Source organism: Cygnus olor, chromosome 2 (assembly GCF_009769625.2).
Source record: "Cygnus olor isolate bCygOlo1 chromosome 2, bCygOlo1.pri.v2, whole genome shotgun sequence".
NCBI classification, from domain to species: Eukaryota; Metazoa; Chordata; class Aves; order Anseriformes; family Anatidae; genus Cygnus; species Cygnus olor.
In genome coordinates, this window is record NC_049170.1 from 115,637,279 (window position 1) to 115,657,653 (window position 20,375).

Genomic DNA, 20,375 nt, shown 5'->3' on the forward strand with positions numbered 1-20,375 from the left:
AACTGACGAGACACTTGAAATGGAACTGGGAATGTACGTGTTTGTTGTATTTGTGCAGTTATTATGCTTAAATATTGCTTAAGTTGTGGGTTGATATGTGTAGGTGAAGCAAACCTAACAGTTTGTGCTTGTTCGGGTCTAAGTTGCCTTCTCTTTGACCTATTAACCAGTGTTTAAATGAACACCAAGAATGTGTTCAGTGCAATGATTGCTGCTGTTCTCTTCCAGATTGTCCTGATGGATATCAGATCATTTGTCCCAGTTATTTAGTGGCTGTCCCTTTCTGAGGCTGTGGTTGAATGGCAGGAATAAATAGAGCATATTTGATCCTCTGTGATAGAGGTTGCAGTCAGTGCAAACCATTCTTCTGCCATTGTCCTTCGCAACAAAACGCATCAAAACAATCGTACTCTTCATGACAGTATTTTGGCATATTTTAGTTCCAGCGTTATTAGTCACTACCCGTACACGACATGAGTGTTGGTGGATGGAGTGGGAGGAAAGAAAGATATTCAAAACAGATAAAGGATGTGATTACTTTGTCTGACCAAGGAGTCTATGACTTAAGTACGCTACTGCATTTTAGTATTTTATTTGCCTTAAGGGACAGTTAGTAATTCAATTTGAATTTCTAATATTTTTAACAGTCTAGAAATGCAGAAGGGCTTGTGGGCTTTTAGCAATGCTAATGGTGAGATACAGAGGCAAGAGTCGCTTGTGCAATTAGCAGTTCAGTGTATTCATTAGCTCACAGACTCTTAAATAATACTCAGATGCTGTTTTCCATAACTGGGGGAAGAAAATAATGGGATTGTCATGAAAATGTTTTTCAAAGTAATTATTTTTATTTTTTTCCTCTGATAAATAGTTAGGCTAAAGTTGCAGGGGGAGGGCACACGATGGTGGGAAGGGCAGAAGAAGGTATCCTTGCTAAGGTTCTCCGCTAGATTAATCTTCATTATGATAAAGAAAACTTAATCAAGTGCACAGTAAGATGGCTTTCAAATTAAGTAGTGTCTGAATTGGAGAATTTATGCTTTTCAGTTCGGGTATGAACAGTTCTTTAAATAACAGCCCTCTGTTTAAAGGGTTAGATGAACAGAATTAAATTCATAGAGTATATGAACTGCAGCCCACGCTACATGTCCAGCAGTAAAATAAGTCCACACAATGAGCAATTGTTTGCTCCAGCACATTCAGCCTGTCTAACGTACTCCGCGTTTCAGTTTGTCATTGTACCCTGAATGTGTTCACTTCATACTGTGGTATTTGAAATCTGCCTTGTGGGTTTGATTAAGCTTTCTGTAGTGGTGTTATGCATCCTGCTTGTTGGTTTCATTGTCGTTTGGTGAAGATGATCTTCCGTATCCTGTATGTCTGGCCATTGTTTCCACAACCAGTTCAGTGCAGCTTCCTCAGCACAAACTGCTCTCCCTTCTCCCATTGTCCAGAACAAGGGGACTTCTGATGTTTATGTAGTGTTATTGTTTCCTTCCCATCATTGTCCAACCCACATGGTAATACCTGGCACGTTTTCTGACTCTGCAGAATAGGATGTGATGTCACACAGAAGGGGACAGGGCTACCCAAATTTTCTCACTTGCAGGGAGGAGCTGCCCAGGTGTGCTGAGGGGCCTGTACTCAGGAAGAGAAACAGGGAATCCTCCACAGTGAGTAACCCCACTTTCAAGTGCACACAGTTTCCTTCATAGCCGTGTCCAGTACAGTGTAGTTTCCTCTTCTGTCCTTTCCAGTTTGCCCTCTGGAATGTTCCCAGTTCCGTTCCGTTCCCTTCTTTTCCCTCCGTTTCAGTGTATTCTCATTTGACCTTGTCCCTATTCTTCATCGTCTTTTCAAAGGTTAAACTTTCCATTTCTGTATCTTCCCACACATCAACTTCTTCTCATCCCAGTCTTAGTCCTTATATTCATTGTCATTTTTCCAGTGTGTTATGTGGTTCTGTCATTAATTAATTAATACCTCATATCACTTCTCATGCGTTGCTGTGCAGTGGCCCTTTTCCCAGCCCTGTGCAGTTCCTTCTGTCCTTACTCCTTGTCATGCTCTCCTATCCACTCTTCTTTCTCCTTTCAAATCACCTTTTGGTTTTCCTTTCCTGACAGGTCCCTTTTGAATCTTGCCTATTGATGTACATGAGATAAGCTCAGTTCAGCTCCCAGACCTTTCTAGTGCAGCCCTCACTTCTGCATTTTCCTTTGTGGAACTGAAAGATAAAGGATAAGAAGCTCACCTGCAGCAAAACAGCCAAAGGATTTGGTAAACCGTGTTTTCAGTGAGAAAGGGGTGAGCAGGCAGCAAATCAGAATTATAAAATGGCAAGAGAAGGTTGAGCTGGTCAATTGGTAGTGAGCAGGGAGGCTTTGGCTTTATGTGAGCTGTTTGAATTACAGCCCTGGTTAGCACCCTTCACAGTTCGGTGACTGGCATGACATGATTTGGTGGTGTCTCTAGCTCCTAGTGGGCACATATCCACGTAGTAGTAGCTGCTTTCACAATTGCCATTGTGTGGTAACTACTAGAGAGAAGCTCAGGATTAGATGAGTTTGGAGACCAAACTGATTTCTTGTTTACCCATGGTAGAAATGCAAGGTCTGGCTCAGATGACATTGGCAAGATGCTCTGGGAAGCTTGCATTGCTCTTGCCTGTGCTGCACCTTTTACTGCTGATTGAAAGGTTTCATTTTCCAGGGCTGTCAGTCTGGCACTTTAAATGAACAAGAGCAGCTGTTTGCTTAACAGCTCAAAACCTATTGGGACTAAAAGGAAGTGGAAAACCAGAAAATTCTGTTCAAGATGGTTGTATCTGGAAAGAAGAGTGGGTTACTTGTGGCTCGATTGGAAAAGGCAAAGGAGTGGAAAACTGAGCTGAACTGGAAAAATATATTGCACTCTGTCATGTAGCATCTCGTGTGCTGTGACTGTTCTGACTACTTCATTTTTCATGGTTTCTAGAAACAAAGAGCATTTGAAAATTGAAACCTATCTGTGTCAATTTTCATAGTAGCTCCTACTCTACGAATGGAAGCTCTTAGCTTTTGCTTTGTTCCTGAGGTCACAATAAAACCTAAGTGTCGAATATTCAAATGACCTCAGATAGTTCTAGTTATCTATAATTTTGAAGAAGGAGGGTGGGGGGAAGACCACAACTACCTGTCTCTTGCTTTTTTTTTTTTTTCCTTTCTGCTTGAGAGGAATTCTGTTGCTGTGTCATAAAATCAGTTGCATATTTCAACTCTTATCTGGAACCTGCTAAGAATTTTTCCCAGGCAGCATAGTAGATACAGCAAGTAAAATTTACTCTTGCTGCAGTTTCCTGATTTGTATCTGGCCTTCCAACAGCCAAAGGATTTCAGTCTCAACACTGCCATTCCCTGCCTTTCACAAATGACTGTATAAAGACTGCATGAAGACGCAACCTTTAAAATTCATGGGACAGCTATGTCTTGACACTTACCCATTTATTATTTCTTTTCAGGCATTGGAAAAGTACCCCAACTCACCAATGACTGCAAAACAAATACTGGAAGTCATTCAGAAAGAAGGGTTAAAAGAAACAAGGTCAGTGTTTATGTATTCTGTATTTTTACTGTCTCTTTGAAAACCATCTAGGAATGGTTCGCAGAACACAGTGTGCTGGTTAACGGCTGAATTAATTTCCAGTACCACGGTGGGAAATACAGCTTATGGGTTTTGTTTGTTCATTAGTTCAAGGCTTTTAAAATGGAAAGTGACTGGCATAACTTCGTACCTTCCAAAAGGCCTCTGTTGGCCAGCTCCGGTCCAATAGCCTTTCTTTACAAAGAGAGCGGGATCCGGTCAGAAAGCCCAGAGCTGCTGCTCGTTTTTGCTGAAAGCCCCAGGCTTGGTGGCTGTGTTGCCTATACCATCATGGGCGTGAAGAATGTGTGAGGTGGAGTTGGAAGCACTCTTTCTCTCACTTAAGTTTGTGGTCTGGCACTTAAGTTGCTGTTATGACATGCTGTTGTTGCCTGCAGCAGTGGGGGCTGAGCTGATAAAGGGTCGGGAATGGATGGAGAGCAGTGTTGGAGCACTGAGAGCTAGTCTGCATAGTTGCAGGGCCTGGATCCTGAGTTGCTAAATAGCAGCGTACATTGGATGTAATCTTAAAGCTGTTAGAGGTTTGGTGGGTTATCCAGAGCTATGGAAATCATAGTTGTCTTCTGTTGACTCTAGTATGTTTAGGATCAGATAAGTATGGTTCACTCAGATGAGCATGCTCCATCCTGTTTCTGCTTGGTAGGTCTTCTAGTGACCCTCAGATGGAAACTTGGGCAGGAAATAAAATAAGGAAAAACTGTTTGTTTGGTGGTTGTTTCCTACAAGATGCAGTTTCCTCTTCTCCAAATTATAAATTTTTTCTATTCTAATAAGTAATTCTAATATGTGTTGCTGTCTCAAAGGGAAACATTTGCTTTTATTTTAATTATATTCCTTTATTTTGGTACCTAAATTCTAGAAAAAGGGAACATAAAGCCTGAGTAGAGCAGTAGTAACACATTATTTCCATTACTTCTGAACATAATCTGTTGAACCAGAAGTTACTGCGGGATATATTTTTACTGAGCTCACTGCCGTTCCTAAGGAACAGAAATGCTCTGCATGACTGTTTGCAGTGCATGGCCATGCACTGCTTTCTTGGTACCCATATGACATGGTTATAATATCTGTATTTTGGTAAGAGTGCAAAAGAGATGGAGTGCAAGATGAAGCTGAATTTGCCATGTTTTACAGATATGAAATTCTTTAGTTCCTGCCAAGAAATTGCTTGAAGTGTATTTGGCAGGGCCAAAGAAACAAGGAAATGAAAACTTTTGAAAACGAATGTCCAAACGTGTGTTATGCTGCAAGGATTTGCATTAAAAAAAAAAAGAAAAGAAAAGAAAAAAAACACCACCAAACAACCACATTTGAAAATCTGTTTTCATTAAGATACTGTTTCTCACAGCAGTGCATAGATTGCTTTCTTCTTACATCTTGTGATATGAGGCAACCACATGGGAGAAGCTTACATGCCTGATAATAGCATTTCTTTGTAATTTTAAAAATTCTTGTTTCCCTAAAAAGTATGTAAATAAAATTTTGTGCATAAAACCTATGGGAGGTAGCGAGGGCAGCATTTTTATGTGATTTAAATATAGAAAATGTAGAAACCCTTTTTAATTGCTGCAGAATAAATAATAGGATAAAGTTTTCTTAAATGAGGTTCGAAACCAGATCTTCTCTTTCATTACTTCAGTTACTAAGAAACTGAGGATTTCAGGCAAACGGGAAGGAAACTGAGATTCATTCTGGCCTGATGTTTATTCATGGTATGTGCAGGTATGTGTGAATGTGTAGCTGATTGCAGGATCCCATATGTGGCAGTGAGTGTCTGGATAAGTGAAAAAGGATAAAATTCAACATTCTTTATTTCTTATGTGAAAAATTGTATACAGCTTTAAGCTAGGTCATTCTGAATTGATTAGTCTAGAAATTCTAGATGCTGCAATTGTAAAAAATAAAATAATAATAAATCAAAGATGTTGGTTCTTTATTGATTTTGAAGGTGTTTGGTTTCTAATTTAATTTCTGATTTCATTTAAAAGTTGTGTTTCTGCCACATTTTAATACTGGTTAGGCACAGACTTGCAAAGTCATCTGAGTGCATAACTCTTAAGAGCTGATAAGGTATTTAAATTCATACACATGTTTGTTGATTGAGCCTTTGTGTTTAAGAAATGTTTTGCTTTCACAGTCCTTAAGTCCAGAGTCTCACATTTTAGTTGTTTTACCCAACTGGGCAGCCAAACTACACCACAACTGCTCATTCCTTCCTCCCTCCCTAAAGGGAAAGAGGGAGAAAATACGATCAAAGGGGCTCAAGGATTGAGATAAGGACACAGAGATCACTCAGTAATTATGGTCATGGGCAAAACAGATTCAGCATAGTGAGATTAATATAATTTATTACCTATTACTAACAAGCTAGAGCAGTGAGAAACTAAAAAACAAACTAAACCACCTTCCCCCCAGCCACCCTCTTCCACGTGCTCGCGCAGGAGAACGGGCAATGGGGGCTGCGGTCAGTCCCTAATGCTTCATGTCCGCCGCTCCTTCACGGTCACTCTCTGTCCCTGCTCCACGTGGGGTCCCTCCCACGGGATGCCGTCCTTCCTGAACTGAGCCTGCGGGGGCTGCCCACAGGCAGCAGCTCTTCAAGAACTGCTCCCACATGGCTCCGTACCACGGGGTCCATCCCCCAGGAGCGAACTGCTCCAGCACGGGTCCCCCACGGGCGGCAGCTCCCCCCAGATCCCCTGCTCCTGCGTGGGCTCCTCTCCACGGGCTGCAGCTCCGGCCCGGGGCCTGCTCCTGCGGGGGCTCTCCATGGGCCGCAGCCTCCTCCAGGCCACATCCACCTGCTCCACCGGGGGCTCCTCCACGGGCTGCAGCGTGGAGATCTGCTCCATGTGGGACCCATGTGCTGCAGGGGGACAGCCTGCTCCACCAGGGGCCTCTCCACAGGCTGCAGGGGAGCTGCTGCTGAGTGCCTGGAGCACCTCCTGCTGCACTGCCCTTGGGGTCTGCAGGGCTGGCTCTCACCCCTCTCTCTCCCAGCTGCTGTTACATAGAAGGTTTTGTTTGTTTGTTTGTTTGCCTTTTTTTTTTTTTCCCTTTCTTACATCTGCTCTCCCAGAGCCCACCTAGCCTTGATCACTGGCTTGGCTCTGTGCAGCGGCGGGTCCCTTTTGGAGCCGTCTGGAGCTGGCTCTGATCTGCCATGGGGCAGCTGCTGGGCTCTGCTCACAGAGGCCACCCCTGCAGCCCTACTCTGCTACCAAACCCTTGCCACATAATCCCAATGCGCCCATTTACTTCATCAAGCTCTGCAGTTTCTTTTAGTACCTTTCTACCAGTATGGTCCCTTTGCCATTACTGAAGATGATCTTTCTTGGTCTGTGCTGCAGCCAACTAAGATGAGTGAGGGTTGTATGTTTTATGATATGTAATCACCTGGTCATAAGCACTTGAATGGCACTAGCACATTTTATTCTGTAATGATTTGTGTATTTTTCAAGTCTGGAGTTGTGCCAGCAGTATGTTACTACATTAATATACTTTACTAATTCCTTTATACTGATTATCATTGTCAGTAGAACCTTGGCAATCCTAAATGAAGTTCTTTAAAAATTCTTGCCTCTGCTGTTCCATTTATAGATGAACGAGATTAATTGGCTTAGTCATTTTTCAAATATATTGCAGCAGTAATTAATCTAAAGCTTTTTGCTGTGGTAGTAAATCTGAATGAATAATGTCTGATTTTCAGCAATTTCATTGTAGCTGTTACATGTAATCTTTAAAAGACATTGTCAGACTTTTCAGCCTTTTCTTTTGCTTGTTTGCAATAAAGACATCAAGTTCCACATTTATATTTTATTACTGAAAGCATTAAATACAATAGGAGGAAAATTCCAAAGCAGATATAAGTTAGAAATTAAAATAAAAAGCTACTAACATACTGTGAGAGGTTGTATACCTACCTAGATTCATATATCTTGAGGGATGTATGGTTCAGTTTTGTTTTTTTTAATACCTTTCCTGCTATGATGGTTGGTTGCCAAATGACGAGCAGGCAGGTAGTTCTTTTGCTGCCTAGAAGTATTAAAATCTTTTAAGGCAAACCTTTCGGGGATGTAGAAAATACATGGTGTTCTTGGGGTGAGGTGGAGGCAGGTGAGAAGTATTAATTTTACATTCATGCCTGTGGTGTTAGTGAGCAGTGCCAAGCCAACAGTCCTGGACACTGGAATCTCTTACAAAGATAAACAGCAGCTAACTTCTGTGCACAGCACTCTGGGTTTTCCTTCCCAGCCTCCACTGTCCCTGTTCTTTTGAAAACAATTCTATGCCCCACTGTAGGTTTCTATGGACTTGCAACCTGCTGTTTATGCATCCTAGCATGAGATTTTACCTGTTTTGCTAGTGTGATATAGACTGCTGGCCTGAGTATGGGCAACTCTAACCTCCGTGCTCCTCTTCCACTGTGCTGCAACCTTCCTTGTCATTCTACATCTTGTATTTGTGCCGTTACTGATTCCTGTCAAGGTTTAGAATTCCCCGTGTCTTTATGAATTGTATTCAGCTTTTCTGCATATGGTTTCTCAAATTTATTAAGGTTGCTTTATTAAGTAGTTTTGTCTTTCAACATGCATACATCCCTTCCAAGCTTATCTTTGCCTGCGTATTGGAGGTTGTTTCCTTTTGCAGCATTATATTTCTCTCCTTTGTTTATGAAAGATCCATGATAAACAAGGTCCAGAAACTTACTGAAGCTGTGGTATATGATACGTACTCTCCTTCTTTCTCTACAGGGGCTGGTACTGTGTCAGAAAGGTTATTTTTCATAGATCTGAAGTAACTTATTCTTGACAGATCTATGTATTATGCAATTTCTTATCTGATAAATCCTTCCAAATAATTTTTATTCCATATTTCCGGGGAACTGGAATTAAATTACTGTCTCTAATTCCCAGCCTCTTCCTTTTTCCATCTTTTTTAAAGCTAGTCACTACATGTCTTCCAGTCTTTTGGAATCGCTGCTGTTCTCTTACAAGTTTTCAAAAATAGCTTTAATAATTTTGAGACTGATTCAGTCAGCTCTAAACACCTTAGAGTAAATTCAAATAGACTTAGCTGGTATAAGAATATCTAACATATTTAATTATCAAATCCATTTTTTTCTGTGCTTGGTATTGCTTTTACTAGGTGTCTAATCATAGACGTTTTTCTAATTGTGTGTCAGCAAAGAAAAGGTACTAGCACTCCTCTGTTTTTGGGGTAAGTGCTTGGTGCCACCCTCTTCACTGAAGAGCAAGCCAGTCTCCTGTGTCTTGGTGCACTTATAGAAACGTGTTTGTGCCTTCTGGGTGGGGAAGGGATTTCTCTGGAGACTTTGCCTGTCAGTTCTCCGAGTTGCCTCAAGTTTAATTACGTGAAGCCCATTTTCATTATTTTGTGTTCTTCCTTATTTTCCTAAAATTAAAGAAGCATCTGGCAAGTTATGATTCTTCGTGCCCATGACGTGTTTCCCCACCCCCACCCCCCCCTCCAAGGGATGCCTGCATAGTCATAATGGCAGTATTTAAGTAGGCCATGTGCTTTAAAAAAAAATTGCTGATTCTCACGGGGGAAAAGAAACAAGTTTCCTTCTCTCAAATTCTCCTGGTTTCTTGGTAAAAAAAGAAAGATCCTAATACTGTCCTTGTTTTTTTTTCCTCTCTTGAAATTGTCTGTGGGCCACAAGAAATAACCTCTCTATTCTCTTCAGTTTGGGGTAGTACACTTCAAGGAGGTTAGGACCAACAGAATACAGTTTAAAATTGTCAGGCAGATAAAAATAGGACAGAAGTTTGTATGAATTAAGTGTTTGGATTAAGGAAGAGAAGATTGAGTTTTGGCATAATAGGTCTTTGGATATGTAAAAGATGGGGAAAAAGTGTGGGAATAAATTACCCTGTCCATCTGATATGGACAGGACAAGACATAAGGCCTTTAAACGGTAATGAGGAAAGACTGAGATTAGACATTAAGAATATTTTTTTTCTAATAGGTATAATTGAGTTCTGTCATAAGCTGTGAGGAAGATGTGACAGATCTGTAGATCTCTCTAAGAAAATTTAGTTACGTATCTGTCAGAAGTTACGTAGGTTTGGTTGATCATGCTTTGAATGAAGGGAATGAAATAGTGTACCCCTTGATCCATATTGTTCTATGAAATTTTTTAGATCAGTTTGCAGTACTAGAGCCATACATATTGCTTGAGTCCCAGAGGAAAATATCCAGCCAAATTCTGATAGATGTATGATGATAATAGCCACAGATTATGTGTTGGCTTTTCTGTAGTTTCCTTTCCCCTTGCTTGGTAAGGCTGGGAAATTGACTTGTTGTCTGCCTTCACGTCTGGAAAAGATTAAAGCCAAAGATTTTCAGTACAAGTTAAAAGCCAATAAACTTTCAAAATGGGACAAGCAATGTTTAATTTTTGGATTGCAACTTTAGCCCACAGCTATGCTAGCAATTTACTTTCTTCCTTCATTAAACTCAAGACTGTGAACCCTGAGATGGGATCATTTCATAACATTTTTGCTGTTCAGCTGGAGTAACTGACCTCTGTCTTGTCAAGGAATTTTCATAGAATCATCTAGATTGGAAAAGGCCTTCAAGATCATCAAGTCCAACCATCAACCTGACCTACGAAATCCGATCACTAAGCCACGTCCTTTAGTGCCGCGTTCCCAGAAGAGGTTAAAAAATGCTCTCTTCTAGGTCCATTTTCTAGTAGGATCTTAAACTTCTTTCTCTTGGTGTTTCTTTGATCTTTATTTCAACTATGAGAATCACGGCATCAGTCCTAACTTCTCCTCCTTTTTTCTCTGCATATTTTTTATTTTCCTATGGAAGATTAAACTACCTATTGATTTATTGTTGTGACAGTAGTCTTTCAGAAGACTAAGAAGGGATGCTTGCCACTGGCAATAGTGCTGCTTCTCTTTCACATTGTTGATAATATCTATCATGAATTATATCATAACATATTAAGTCTTCTGAGCCTAGGAAAGCAACGAAGTATGACCCTAATAAATCTCAAGATACTCTTATTAGGTTTACAGTCTTTGTTCAGAAATATTAAAATAGTGGGTTAGCTAGAATTAAAACCAGTTTGAACTGTTGAACAGTCATCAATGGAATAAAACACATGATCTGTACAGGGTTTGTCTTTATCTCTGAAGTGAGATCATACTCCTGAAAATTTTACCCTTACCTTTGAATCCTTTGATCTTTTTGACAGTGTCTCTTCCAGCCTTTGAATACTTCATCCTTAGAGCTATTGACTTAAAAATAAAACCCTTTCTGAATGCTGCTGTTTCTGTAAATAGGCTAAATGAGCTGACAGCTCTCTTCTGTTGTTTATCTTGAGTTCCTTGTTTTATTGTCTATGCACGTAGACAGAAATTTTTCTTTCTTTTCTTTGTGAAATAATTCCAAGATGTCATTGTGATCTGTAATTATTGAAAAGTTATGGTTTTTATCTTCCACTTAGAAAGAAAAAAAAATCAAGTGCCCTCAAATAACCAAAGGCTCTTAAAATTTCACTGAAAGAACCACAGTTTTTGTATCAAGGCTGATTGTTAAAGGAAGAGCACAGACAGTTGAAAGGCCTCTGTGGTTGTGTATGTCTGATAGAATTTATTTGGGAGCCTTTCCAGCTGAAGGAGTATGTTGTTTTGTCTTGAAGGTAGTTATTCCCTGCAATGGGCTGAAAGGAAGCCTTGATGGGGAAAGAGAAGGACAGCTGTTCACATTCTTTTGCCTAGCATTGTAAGGTTGATCCTTATGCAACTACAGATATGGCTTTTGGCTGCAGAGCAGTGAAAGAAACAACCTTTCAGTACTAGCTGTCTTTCTGCATAAGCTCACTTCAGACACCTCTTTGAAACACTTTTCTTCATGGTGTAACAACAAGCCACCCAATTTAGTAGGCTGTTTTGATAGCTACAGTGCAGCAGCTGAAAGTCTAAGGCTTGCTCCTTCTTGCCTAGGTACTCCCAGCATGGTTTATGCCACAGTACAGTCTAACCTGGTAAAAACTGATGGGTTTCCTCCATACTGTGTTCCAAAGTTGGGACTGTAACTTGCATAGTCATACCCTCCGTGATAACAATTTCAGTTTTTGATAGTGATGTAACCTTAAAACAACTGCAGTAGTAACTGAAGCTTAAAAGCAGCGTTGTGGATAGGTCTGGTAATTCCCGATTCCCTGTTGCTGCATTATGATTACCTTACAGTATGAAGGTAACTTGCTTATGTCTGTACAATGGTAATCTTGTCTTTGCACTGATTTGGAAAACTGTCATTCTGTGGTAATGAAAAGATATAAAATTACAAAATCTCAAGTATATTCCATCAGCTAATTGCACAGATGATAGCATTTTTATTTATTAGTGATGGTCTTTTTTCCATTGTGTATACTTATAAAATACTTATTTCAATATAAGATACTTAACTATGCTGAATGCATTTTTTTTTGTCTGAACACCATTAGCTTCATTTTTGCTCCATGTTTCAATTTTTAGAAATGATTTGCGGCTGTTTTTTGTTTTAATGTTGCTCCTCTTCCTTTCACAGGACAAGGGAGTCTGTTCGGTAAAACAGTCCAGTAAAATCAGTCTGCATTCAGCGTGTTTGATAAGATTACTTGATTCATTGTTGTTTTGTTTGGTAGTTTGTCTTTTCATGGTCCATGTAGTAATGTGCACCCCAGATGTTACAGGCAGACTAAAAATCATACTTACGTCAAATGCAGATGCCTTTGTTAGTTTTATTAAGGTGTGGATTTAATTTTGGATATACTTCAGATGGTAAGTGGCACAGTGTAAATAGTAAGAATCTTTTGAGTATTACTCAGAATGCTTTGGAGGATACTGTTCTTACTGTTAAGAATATTAATTGAGCATATGTAAGAGAAGAGGGAGGAGACAGAAGCTAAGTAATTTCTTTCAAAGTGAATGCAAAGCTAAGAATATATCCTGTTCTTCTGCTTCTCCTCTCCCAATATCCCATCCACTAAATTGGTGTCCTTGGTGCAACATCTCTTTGCATCTGTGTGCAGTCTCTTGTCCCAAGAGCTGCTGCTACATGAATCCTCCCCTCCCTCTTTCTCAAACTAGGTCACCGATCCCATGGTCTCCTATTACCCCATTCTGCTGTCATCCCTTTTCCCTTCTCACGTATGAGGACTCCAACTCCATTCATTTTACCCTTCTGCGTGGCTGAAATTATTAAAGGACTACAATGTTGACATCCCAGATTTTAGTATTTACTTCATATTCTGGCTCAGGACCAACCTAGCTTTCTTCTTTAGTTTGGTTCCAGGAGAAGTTATAAGAAAATAAAAACCCAGTTCCATCATTCTTATGTCTGGGATCTTCCATATATTACTTAACAGTTTAGAAAAGTTCATATGGCTTCCCCTTTTGTACTTTGTCCCTCGTTTGTCAAAGTGTTGAAGTGGGTGCCTGTATGCTCAGCTGAACTGAAATTTCAGAACAGTTGATTCTCTCTCTCTTTTTTTTTAAATTTAAGATTGTTGTTACTTTTCCATATACATTTTTACACATATAGTGTTATAGTGTTCAGCACTTCATTTTTTAATTTACTGGTACAATAGGTCTATGTGTCTGGGCATTAAAGCATCTATCATAACCACGTTTCCACCTTTTATGGAAATGATAGGAAATACTGCTGCTTGATTTTTATTTTTTTTTAAGATCTGCAATAAAGTTGTTTGTTTTAAATCTATTAGCAGCTCTCCAGAATGTGTCTGCAAAGCTTGGGAAAATAGGAGTACAGTCTGTGTTAGACACTTGCTTCCCTGGTACTATTAAAACTGTTTCTATTTTACTTGTGCAGTTACTTAGGTTTCTGCACCTTCCTCCCAAACCTAACCTGTATTTTCTCAAAGAGCACTATGCTAGCATAATGCTCTTTTATTTGTTTGACACTTTACTGGTAAGGGAGAGTGACTCATAAGATCATTAAATATTAAAGTTTAATAATTCAGTGGAAGCTTTGACGTCTTAAAGTTAATCTGTTTTACTGTAACAGAAAAAATGATGGTTGTTAAATTTTGTGATGTGATAAACATGTTTCAACTTTTAACAGTCTGTATGGCAAAAATATTTCATCTTTTGAATGCATGCCCAACTCTCCTTTATCACACTCTAATTTGCTGAGATAAACATCCATGTAATATGTTAAAGCCATACTAAAGATACTCCTTTTTTAATAAAAGAGTAAATCCAACAGTTTAACTGTAACAAATAATGGATAGCGATACAGAGGTTGATGATCTTATAAGATCTATTTTTTTTACACAATAAAAAACAACACTTCCTATTAGCAGACATTTTATTTTGAAGTAAATGGACATTGGCTATGAAAGCTAAATAGTGTAAATTCCTCAACAAATTCAGTGCTGGCTTTTTTGCACAGTTGTAATAATTCCCTTCTCAACATATTTTGATGTTGAATGTAAGAATTTAACATGTGTTTTCTTTTTCCTATTTCATGCATCTCAGTGTAGACTGCTATTGAAAGAGACTGAAAAGCGATAATCTAGTTCAGGCTGATGAAAAGAGCAACTTCCTGCATTATAAATTGGTGTTACCATATGTATAAAATTATCCTAAATTATATATTGTGTCAAGACTGGCTTCCCACATTTTTCCTAGAAAGTGTAACTTTTCTTTTAGCAATATGTAAGTATACTATCTATTTTTCTTTAATGTTTCTATTTTTCAGGTAGTAGTTCTGCATTGAATTTTCCTTCTCTTTTTCAGAAAGGGAAACTAAACAGGGATATCCAAGAGATATAAACGCATTCAAAATTATCAGATACATACAGAAGTTATAAGTAAGAAAAGTTTCACTAGATCAGTAATCCATCCTCAGCAGTGCAAGGTTTTTGTTTGTTTTTGGTTTTTTTGTCCTGTTTGAGTATAGTGTGTTTCCCGTAATGTAGTGCTTTAAGCTTGATTTCTTTTTTAAAGTACTGAAAAGATGAGATCTTCCACAGTCTACACGGTGTTTTTCTGTTCCTTTTTCCAAAAGTTTGCCTGTGACTGTATAAACTGAACCATGACTATGTGGAAGGTAGATACATTCTTTGGTTTTAATACCTTTATTGGCCTGCATTGCCAGCATCTTTTGGTTTAAGAGGAACCAGGACATAGCAGAGCTTTCCAGCAATATGCGTCTACTGTTGTCCAGAGCCAAAACTTTCTGAAAGATCATTGTGAAGGAGAGATTTGACAGAATGTGTTCTTTTTCCATCCTGGCTCTGAAATGAAGATCTGTCACACAGGTAATAAACTAGCATTTTTGAGTAAAAGACAGAAACAAGACCTGCAAGAGAGCGTAATATCAGTCTGTGCTAGTTAGAGGCAAAATGCAGTAAGAGTTGCTAACCAGCTATCAAGCTTGTTCAGCTCTCTTTTACTTAGAAAAGGCAAGACTAATCTTGTATATTACCTTTAGGAACTATTTGGGCAAAAGTGACTCAACACAAAAGCCTAATAGTGGCAGACATGTATATCGAACTTTCAAACAGAATGATATGGAGACTAGCTAGAAGGAGTCACCTTTTGAATGAACTGTCTGTTAAAATATTCTTAAGAAAAGATTTTAGTCTGTTAAAGACTTGAAGCCTGCAGTGAACATTCAAATCTGGCTGGTAACTTGAATACATGCCTGGTTTAATGGATTTACGAGCTTTTCTTGCCACATCCAAGTAACCTAAGTAGCTGTTCTCTCTTGCAGGTGTAAAATGAATTATTCTAGGTTTCAATTTACTAGTTGCTGATTTAGATTTATTTGTTGGGGTTGAATTTCTTCTGCATTTCTGTTTTGGTTTCTGCGTTTCTCTTTTGAATTGAAGAGTTAGTATTTAAACCTATTGTTTATTATTGCTTTGAATTTCATTTATTCCACAGCCGACTCTTATTGTCTTTATTTCTAAGCACTCTGTCCTAAGGGACATGCACAACATCCCGCAAAATGGTATAATCTGTTTTTTTATGCTATTTCTAGTATTCCACAGCAACTGGAAAAAAAAAGAAAAAAAGAGCCTAAACTGAACACTACAACATAGGCAATTCATTACAGATTTTCCGCTCAGTATTCAGTAAATTGTCAAGTACTTATTTTCATCATTAGCATATTTTTCATAGAACAGAAGCATAGCCATTTCTGGCAGACTGAATTAAATGCATTTTGCTTGAATGTGAAAGAAGAAAACATTGTCAGGCTTTCTATGAAAGCATCATTTTCTAGTAATAATTTATTTTCTGGATCAGTTTGCTATGGATGTCTTTATGTTTCTGTTAAGTTATGGGTATGTGGTTCAGTCTACCTGTAATTAAACCATTTCTTAACTGAAGGGAAAAATATCTGAAAATAATTATTTTCTCTTATTTTTTTTCTTCATCCTGCTTGAGCTGAAAATTTACTAATTCTCTTAGTCATGCACTGGTGTATTTCATTTAAAATTTTAAAGTGTGTTTTTATAGACTGAAGACCAAAACAAACCTCAGAATTCCACTGTCCAGGGACGATAGCAAAGGTCAGGTATAAATGCTCAGAAAATTTGTTACAGATGTGAATTTCTTTTCCAGTCTAATGTTGGTTGATAGCAATTCCATTTTATTTTATTTTGAGTCTCATAGATACTTCTCTTAATTAATGTGGAATTAGATGATGCACACGGTCTTCATTTCAAAACAGAATTATTATGAAAAGTGCCTAAACTTTTTTTTGCTTATTTACTTAGTATAACCTGAAGGAAAAGTATGTTTTAAGCAAGATCTGATTTTCTTTCAGGAGTGTGGAAATCTCCCGTATTCTGCTTGTAATTTATATAATTTGTCAGTGAGACAGGCTGTTTTATTGTAGCTGCTTGCTAAAACCAGCAGTTGTGTAGCTGGCAAATTTACAGTATCAACAGAGAACTAAGAAGCAAAACATATATATCAAATCAAAGTATAAATAGAAGAACTTAAATGCTGTATGTATCAAACTGTTTATGTGCTTGAGTGTGTAAATACACCTACAGATATATATTCACATTTATACATACATCCATATAAAATGGTAAATCACAGAACTTTATTCAAATATATCCTCTGCTCTGTTATTCCAGTAGCAAAGACTGTATGGGAGGGAGCTCAAAACATTCCTAACAACTGTTTTGCTGTTAGCTCTCAATAGCTAAAAGAGAGGACAAAGATATTTTCCCCTATTTCTTTTATTTTTCTGATTGTTTTCTTATATTTTATTGTATTCTTTTATTTTTTATATTTGTAATATGAGAAAAAATAAATGGTAGGTAGTAGCCCTTCTGATGGCACATAGTATTTACTACAAAAAGCGGGTGTGTGTGCAAAAATAGCTAACAGTAGTCATCCTATTTAGCATCTTAAAGCATTCATAGCTGCTACTTTATCTTTTACATGTTTATCTTTTTACATATTTATCTTTTTCTGTATCTTTTACATGTTCCAATAAGATTGCTTAAAATATCTGCTATCAAGATTCTGTACCTTTTTTCCTAAAAGATTTTCAATTGCCTGCTTTTATATTTCATTCACAAATAAAATAAAACAAGTGAGGGATGTAAACAGTTATTACTCTCTCTTGCAGATGGCCCCCATTAGTTGTTATTGTTTCTTTTCTTTTTTCTCATGTTACCAATGCACCTGGGGGCATTGTTTTATAAATTGTTAAATACTTTAGGTGGCCATATCAGATACGGAATCATTTGTGTCAAAAGTGGTATCTGACCTCTATAGTCACAAAAAATGCGCAAACAAACAAAAAGAACACAGCCTGTAAAGGACAGCAAGAAACATTTTGAGAAGAAGTCTTTAAAAATACATGACGAAGGGGAAGATTTAAAAAGACTGCTGGCTTTCAGCATATATATATATATATATATATATATGTATATGTATGTGTGTGTGTGTGTATATATATATATATATGTATATATATATATATATGTATATATACATATATATATACACACACTATTACCTGTCCGCTCCCCTTCACCCAAAACCAGCACCCCCAACCCAACCTTCAAACTTTCTCTGTTTTTAGTTGAAAATGGAAAACTATATAGATGGCTAACACATACATACAAAATTTTTAGAGCAAAGATTTTGCAAAAGCCACCTTAAGCCACCAACTTGCCTTTTGGAAGCGAAACGTTACTAGTAGTGATCCTCTCTCATTTATGGTAGCCTCTTCAGACAACACAGAAGAAAATTAAATCTGCTGAAGGCTGTGGCTGGAAGATTTTTTCTATGCTGTTGACACCTCGGTGGGTGAAACTGAGCATAGCCAATAAAGTCTTAGAACTTACACCTACTGGCTGTACAAATTAAATTCATTATTGAAGAGGTATAAATAAAAGCAATCTCTGAGTACAAAAACTAAAGAGGTAGGAGTTTGAATTGATGACATGGTTGATGCTGTCAAATGTTTTAATATTATATTAGGCTTTTAATTATTTATTAAAAATACTTAGAGACAGTGATCAGGATGACTGATAGAAGACAACAATTTCTCATTGAGACTGAAATTTGATTGTGATGCTACATTATATTACGTTTCTCTGACTCTTTCTTTTTATGTGTATCTCAGCCACTACCTTCAAAGGGTGTTTATTAATGACTTCAGCAGAATCAAGCTTCCTTTCAGATGGAATACTGTGCCTATCAAGTATGGCTAATCTAAAACTTTTATGTATTCGTTTTAGTTACTAATGCTTCGCTTCCGCAAATTATTTGATGGTTACTATTTTTATAATTTTAAAGTGTTTTCTGTGACATTTTGAAATGAGATTAATTTTTAGTTATACGATAAATAGAAATTTAAGTCTGTCAGTTCCAGACTTAATGAACTGTTGTAAGTCAAAAAAGAATAAGGAGATCTACTAATAGCGTGAGTTGCAACAACAGCTGGATTAAGTTAAAGCACAAAAATAAAAGTATGTGCTTGGTGCTTTGAGGGAAAGAACCAACCTTTTGCTATGCTGTTTTGCCAAGTTAAACTCTGTTATGCACAGCAATTATATAACTTAAACTTTTTATATCCACCCAAATATTTTAATTTCAACCAATACAATAAATCTTGCATTGCTATGTTTTTTTAAAGATACTGAAATTACTGATTGCCAGTTCTATATTTATTTCCAGGCTTTGAATACAGATACAGGCTCTTAACAAAAATATTTTAAAGACATACTTGACACTTATTAGGCAGCAAAATTATAGTAGTGGCATTTATTTTGATGTAAAATATGATAGTATTTTCTTGCTTGCAGAAATATTTTTGTAGCAATAAATATTACTAGAAAACAATAATTTGCTTTTGGATGAAATCTTTTCGATTACTCCTTGTCTGCATTCTTTATATTATTTTTTTTTTCCTGCTTCTGGTGGTTGAGTAAAACATACTCACGTGCTGAATTACTCTTTGAGTACAAGAACATTGAGGAAAATCTTTTGAAAGGGAATGAACGTTTCTTTTTATTTGTTCTTTTATGTGATATAATAGATTTTATAAAATTGTTTTAAGTATTTTTTTGGTCAATTGAGTATGAACTTATAGAGATAAGTTGTTTTTATACATTATAGCTTCCTTTTGGGTTGAAAGCAATATTTTGGAAGCTAGAAGTAAACACAAGACTTCTGCATAATTATCCCATAATTTGACACTTAGTTTCGAAATTCTAAATTCTGTCTCTCTTAGAAGTCACGCCCTAATTGAAAATAAAGGAAACAGAAAGAAACTGTGGAGATTTCCTTGAAGTTTTGTTAGTGAGAAGGAATATGAAGCATTACCCTTTCTTCATTTTGAATAGAAAAGAACAGAATTCCATTCATTTCATTTCTCAGTTATTATTGTTTCATTAAAAGATTTATTATTACAGTTCTGATTTAAAAGTATAGTTCTTTTACTGATATAGCATATTATAGGGTGGGGAATAGAGGAAGGTGAGAGGAAAAAAAAGAGCGAGAGGAGATAGGAGAGAAAGGAAGAGAAGGGAAAAGGAGAACAGAAGATGAAAGAAAAGAAGGGAGAAAGAGGAAGGAGAGAGGGTGGAAGAAGAAAGGGAAAGAAAAGAAAGAAAAGAAGAGGTGTTACGTGGTAATGGTTTGGTAGTGGGTGGCTGCAGGGGTGGCCTTGGTGAGGAGAGGCTGGGGCTGCCCTGTGACAGGGCATCACTGTGATAACATATTTAAGAAAGGGCAAAAAAGCTACACAGAGAGGAAGGGGGGGAAAGCAGAGCATGTGAAACACTAGCATGGGGGTATTTCCTGAAGGAGCTGTGGCCTGCAGAGAGCCCACACTGGAGCAAGTTCCTGGCAGGAAGTGCAGCCTGTGGAGAGCCCCCAGTGGAGGAGCAGATTCTTCCTGAAGGACTGCAGCCCATGGAGAGGAAGCACGCTGGAGCAGGCAAAAAGTGTGATGAAGAAGGAGCAGCAGAGAGGAACTGTTGTGGGCTGACCATAATCTCCCATCCCCATGCACCAGTCAATATGGGGGGAGGCAGAGGAACTGGGATTGAAGGAAGAAATTTGAACCTGGAAAAGCGGCTGAGAGGAAGCTTTTTGGTTTTGTTGATGGGTTTTTCATTTGTTTGTTTGTTTACCTTTGTTTCTCACTACCCAAATCTATTTTAATTTGCAATAAATTAATTTTCCCCAAGTCGAGTCTGCTTTGCATCTGAT

General features: G+C 37.8%; 1 protein-coding gene across 1 annotated transcript in view; it reads left to right on the plus strand.

The window, feature by feature from the left end:
• Nucleotides 1–20,375, plus strand: part of ASXL3 (ASXL transcriptional regulator 3) — a 120,735-nt gene that overhangs the window by 13,905 nt on the left and 86,455 nt on the right. Inside the window, exon 2 of the mRNA XM_040547771.1 lies at nt 3,497–3,579. Coding sequence (XP_040403705.1) covers nt 3,497–3,579 — 83 coding nt within the window. The remainder of the gene's footprint in view (nt 1–3,496; nt 3,580–20,375) is intronic.